The sequence below is a fragment of the Crocodylus porosus genome, unplaced genomic scaffold, assembly GCF_001723895.1.
Source record: "Crocodylus porosus isolate Cpor-Errol unplaced genomic scaffold, CroPor_comp1, whole genome shotgun sequence".
In the NCBI taxonomy this organism is placed as follows: domain Eukaryota; kingdom Metazoa; phylum Chordata; order Crocodylia; family Crocodylidae; genus Crocodylus; species Crocodylus porosus.
In genome coordinates, this window is record NW_017728926.1 from 88,965 (window position 1) to 94,465 (window position 5,501).

The window sequence follows — 5,501 nt, forward strand, 5'->3', positions numbered from 1 at the left end:
CTGGCTCTGTGGCCATCAGCAGCTACCCAGAACCTAAGCCAGCTACAGCCAGGAGGCTCAAAACAGCTGCTGCCTTCCCACCCCGGCCCCCACCCGAGCTTCCCCCCAGCCCTGCTTGTGCCACCTGTCCCCACCCAAAGGCCCTACCCCCCAGCCCTGCTGCCCCTTGCCCCCCACCTCTGGCTCTGTGGCCATCAGCAGCTACCCAGAACCTAAGCCAGCTACAGCCAGGAGGCTCAAAACAGCTGCTGCCTTCCCACCCCGGCCCCCACCCCAGCTGCCTCCCAGCCCCGGCCCTGGGCTCCAGGGAGGCAGTAGATACCTGCGATGCTCCCCACTGTCCTGCCCTCACCACTGCTTCTGTAGAGCAGCATGTAGAACTGGGCACAGCAGGGCACAGTGGGGAGCGCAGAACACTGCCTGCCACTCCAAACTCCCCGCTGCCCTGGCCACACTTCCCCTGCAAGCAGGGGCAGCAATGAGGGCACAACCCCATGTGCTGCCCACACTGCTCCCCTGCACACAGGGGAAGCGTGACTTGGGCAGTGTAGAGCTTGCAGCCACAGGCAGCTTCCCTGTGCAGTCCCTCTATGCACTGCTGCTCTGGGTCTCACACGCTGTACTGCCAGCCCTGCTGCCCTCCCCTGGATCCTCCAGAGCGGTTGATTTGGCCGAAGCTTTGGAGCTGATTTGGAGATTTGGCCATAGGGTATAATGGGGAATCAATGAAATATCTATAACTTTGTGTCTTCTGTCTGATATGGATGAAACCTGCAGGGGTGGTAGCCTCTACTAAGAGCACAAAGCCTGCTAAGTTTCAAGGATATAGGTGCAGGAGTTTGGGGGAAACAGCACCCCAAATTCTTGAAAGCACAACTCATGTCATGTGTACATGTTATGCCACAGTGGGGTGAAAACTGCAAAGGTGGTGGCCCCTGGTGAGGCCACAAAGCCAGCCAAGTTTCAAGCAGATAGGTACAGGGGTTTGAGGGAAACTGTACCTCAAGCTGTGGACTAGCAAAACTCATGACATGGGTGACACTGTGTGTGTTAAGGTGCAGCAGGGTGAAAGCTGCAGGCCTGCTAGCCCCTGCTGCAGCCACAGAGCCTGCCAGCTGTTAAGGACATCATTGCAGGGGGGTTCTGGGGCCCTGCACCCCTAGCTGCTGACAGACAAAACTTGTGACATGGGTGCTTGTGCAACTGACTATCTCTGTCTTGGTTGATTATTTCCTCTCCTTAGTGTGTGGTTTAGTAGGTGTTAATCCTTGCTCATTAACTTGTTATCTAGTAGCTTCCAGTAGCTAGCTACTGTGTATTGAGCCCTGAATGAATCATGATTGATTAGTAACACAGTAGCTTAGCAGCCAGGCCTGCAGCAGTTTCCCCCCCACCCCCATGCCCCAAGACAGACACAGTTGCACAAGCACCCATGTCATGAGTTTTGCCTGTCAGCAGCTAGAGGTGCAGGGCCCCAGAACCCCTACACCTATCTCCTTGACAGCTGGCAGGCTTCATGGCCACAGCAGGGGCTAGCAAGCCTGCAGCTTTCATCCTGCTGTGCCTTAACACACACAGAGTCATTCATGTCATAAGTTTGACTTGTCCGCAGCTTGAGGTGCATTTTCCCCCAAAGCCCTCCACCTATTTCCTTGAAACTTGGCAGGCTTTATGGCCTCACCAGGTGCTACCATCCCTGCAGTTTTGCCCCTCCCTGTGGTGTAACACATACATGTGACATGAGTTTTGCTTTCAAGAATTTGGGGTGCAGTTTCCCTCAAGCCCCTGCTCTTATCTCCTTGAAACTTGGCATACATCATGCCCTCAGCAGAGGCTACCATCCCTGCATGTTTCATCCAAATCAAACAAAAGACAACAAAGTTATAGATTTTTCATTGATTCCCCTTTGTACCCTATAGCTGAATCGCTGAATCTTTTCCGAATTGATTCAGAAAGCCTAAAGCTTCCCACGATTCAATTCGGATTCATAGATTTGGCTCCGAATCATCTCCAAATCTGAATCACGATCCGAAGCTTTGCACAGCCCTACTGTTTATAGCCTCTGGGTTGCAGCCAGCTCAGGCTCTGGGGTAGCCGCTGCCAGCCATGATGCGCGAGCTGCTTGCAGCAGACCTTGCAGCCTCCCAGCCACCAGCTAGGAGCAGCCCAGCCTCCTGGCTGGAAGCACCTGCCTAGAGCTGGGGCTGGCTGCAGCCAGGAGGCTGCAAACAGCTGCTGCCTCCGAGCCCCCATGTGTGCCAAGGAAAATGGCCTCGCATGCCATGCTCAGCCTTCATGCTGGGGGTTGCCAACCCCTGACCAAGAACAAGACAATGGGGGCAAGGGAACCCTCTACTCTCTCAGTGGGCAAGTCTGAGTTGGTGGCCCCTGAAAAACTTCTCTTAAACTGCTGCAGTCTCTGCTGGGAAAGGGGTTTTTCTAAGTAAAACCAGGACTGAGTCTGGGGATGGTCACTGCACCTGACAGACAGCTCTCACATGATCTGAAAAAGCAACAGTGTTTTCAGGCATAGAAATTTACAGCTGTGGATATTGCTAAGTACAAGGGCTGTGAGGAGGGGCCCTTGGAAGTCAGACATAGTACAAAAATGCCACTCCAGAATTTGATGCATTGGAATGGCATGCCACCGCACAGACCTGCCTTGTGTCGGTGGGAACAGCTGTTAGCTGCTCCTCAAAGCCTTGATATTGCACTGCTCTGCTGAACTACATTGTTGCAGCAAAGAGCAAGTGTGTGAGGGTGGGTAGGGGGGCAGGTACAAACTCCATTTCCAAAGCAAAGAAGCAATTCATTGAATTTTATTTTTCAGGTCTCAGCTTTAACAGCTACAGCCCACAGGAAAGCATGAAAGAGGTAACTGACCAGCTATTGTCAGAGAAAGGTGCCCAGGGTTAGGCTAAAGGGAAGTGCATAATGAGAAAGCTTTTAAAGATCCACGGACCTTAAACATGGCTTAGTCCATGTAGGACAACTCCACATGCAGGTGTAGGAAGTATTGTATACAAGCAGCAGCAAGGGAGGAATTCAGCAAGATACTGACAGGAAAAAATCTTAATTTAAAAATAGTTTTTAAAACAAAGGAACCCAGAACTGGGGAAAGGCAAAACCATTTCCTCATTATTTTAGCATTTCAGCCCTCCACTGGAAAACTGCTTTCTTAAATAAGCAGGTCTGACATTAAGAGTCCTGGTCAACTCATGCCCATGTGAACATGAAGGCCCACTCAGGACCTGGTGTGTCCCCATGACACTTCTTTGCCACTGCAGTTCAAGTCACCCAACCCCAAGACAACAGGTAATGCAAAAACCATCACGAACCATTACCACACCTTGCTCCTATATAAAAGAGTGATGCAGAAAGAGCAGTTAATCCTCACAGCTGAGCTATGGTTCCCTCCCTCTGAGCTAAGCACAATATAGGGTTACACAGCCCAGTAAGAGACAGCAAAGTATTTCACTGAAAGGACTTTTTCCTAGGATTTAGGCCAAGTCTTCCCCAGTCACTAAATTTGCCTTGGGCTGTTTGATCTTAGGCCCTCTATGGAAGCCATCCGCGACTTGCTCTGCTGAGTCGCCTGCTGGCCAAGGAGAGAAAACAGTACAAGAAACGTGGAAACCTCTCTGAGTGCTTCTGGAAATACTGTGTGTAACCTACACCTGCGTGTAACCTCTCTGAGCCCAGCTGCTTTATTTATACAGATGTTAACAACTATCCTGGAAATGTGTATATAGATTTACTTGACTTAAAAGGAGAACAATAAAAAAAAATGAAGCTGACTCTTAACTCCACATTCTGTGCTGTTTGGAAATGAATAAATCTTCTATGTTTTGCAAATATTTTGCGAGCAATGAGTTACTTTCTTGTGGTGATTCCAGCTCTGGCCCTCTCACCCTGTACTTGGTAATGGGGAGAAACAAACATACAGAGGGCTCAGCCTGGGAAATCAGAAGCCCCACAGGATGCCTCCCTTAAACCTTCTCAGCAGCAGGATGAGTGAATCAGCACTACACTGCACAGCCCTATGCAAGGTGTTTCCATGAATGTTCATTGTGACAAACTAATGCCAGCCAAGAGAGAGGGTGATGGTGTAAATTAACCCACAGGAGATTGTTCATTTTGCCAGGGTGCAGGAGGAATCATGAGGGAAGGGGTAGGGGGCATGTGACCCTGCTGTAATGCACATTACCAAGCACAGCAGTTATGCCCAGCAGGTGACAACTTCCCTTCCCACACCCTTCTGCTTTCACTCTCCTAAGCATGTGCCCAGAGGGCCTGGGCTCCCTGGGCCGTTTCTAGCTAAACATGAGTGTGGTGCTTATATCTGCAGAGGAAGACTACCAAACATTCATCCCTCAGACCACTACCCTTTCCTGATTATCCATGTAGGCACCAACAATACCACCAGGAATGTCACTGAGCAGATTAGAGCTGTGGCGCGCAAGCTGTGTTCTCATCGATCCTCCCCACGGAAGGCAAGGGCCTAGGCTGGAACCATCGTACATATGTCTGAGATGGTGTCAGCATGAAGGCTTTGGATTATTCAATGATGGGTAGATGGTCAAGTTCAAGGGAAGAGGATTCACTCGTCCCTTGGCTGCATCCAGATGAGCACAGACTCATCTGCGTCACCACACACTGCATATGCAGGCATTCTCCATGCTGCTACTTTGCAGCACTGGGGGTAGGGAGATAGGAGAGTTTCACCCTGGGAGATCCCAGGGTCAAAAAAACCCATGCCAAAAAAAGCAAGTTGGTGCACATGGTGGCAGTGCATGCTGCCCAAAACCGGAGTCTTCCTGGCTGGAGTCACAATCCAGCTACCAAAGAAGCTGTGGGCCCACTGTTATAACAGCTTGGGGGAACACTTTACAGAAAATGCAAAGAAACTGAAACTACTCAACAGCTATTTTGCCTCAGTCTTCACAAAAAAATTTAAGCTACAGTCAGACACCTAATAAAGGACAGGGACAAGCTGAAGGATGAGATAACAACAGAGACAATTAGAGAGCTGTTGAAGGGTCCAAATGAATTCAAGACATCCCAGGGTACTAAAGGAACTGACAGAAGAGATCTTGGAGCTCTTGGCAATAATAACTGTGAAGTCATGGAAGACAGGTAAGGTACCAGAAGACTGGAAAAGGGCCAAGGTAGTGCTTCTCTTTAAAAAAGTCAAAAAGGAGGACCTGGAGAACTACTGACCAATTAGCATCAACCCAATACCCAGGAATTTACTGGAGCATATCCTAGGGAAGTCCATTTGCAAGCATCTGGAGGAGGAAAGGCTGACCACAAGCACCCAGCAAAGATTTACTAAGAACAGATCGTTGCAAATATGATCTCCTTCTTTGACGAAGTTAACAACTTGGTTGGATTTCATAGATTTCATAGACATTAGGGCTGGAAGGGGCCTCGGGAGATCATCGAGTCCAGCCCCCTGCCCAAAGGGCAGGAAGTCAGCTGGGGTCATAGGATCCCAGCAA

The 5,501-nt window shown here is 50.0% G+C and overlaps 1 protein-coding gene and 1 long non-coding RNA gene across 3 annotated transcripts in view; both read left to right on the top strand.

The window, feature by feature from the left end:
• UTS2 (urotensin 2) overlaps positions 1 to 3,798 on the top strand; it is a 7,851-nt gene extending 4,053 nt beyond the window's left edge. For both annotated transcript variants that reach the window (XM_019541748.1, XM_019541749.1), the window contains exons 3-4: positions 2,831 to 2,874; positions 3,554 to 3,798. In XM_019541748.1, the coding sequence (XP_019397293.1) occupies positions 2,831 to 2,874; positions 3,554 to 3,670 (161 nt within the window). In that variant the 3' untranslated portion in view covers positions 3,671 to 3,798. The remainder of the gene's footprint in view (positions 1 to 2,830; positions 2,875 to 3,553) is intronic.
• Positions 1 to 5,501, top strand: part of LOC109314535 — a 19,762-nt gene that overhangs the window by 11,306 nt on the left and 2,955 nt on the right. The gene's annotated exons all lie outside the window — the stretch shown is intronic.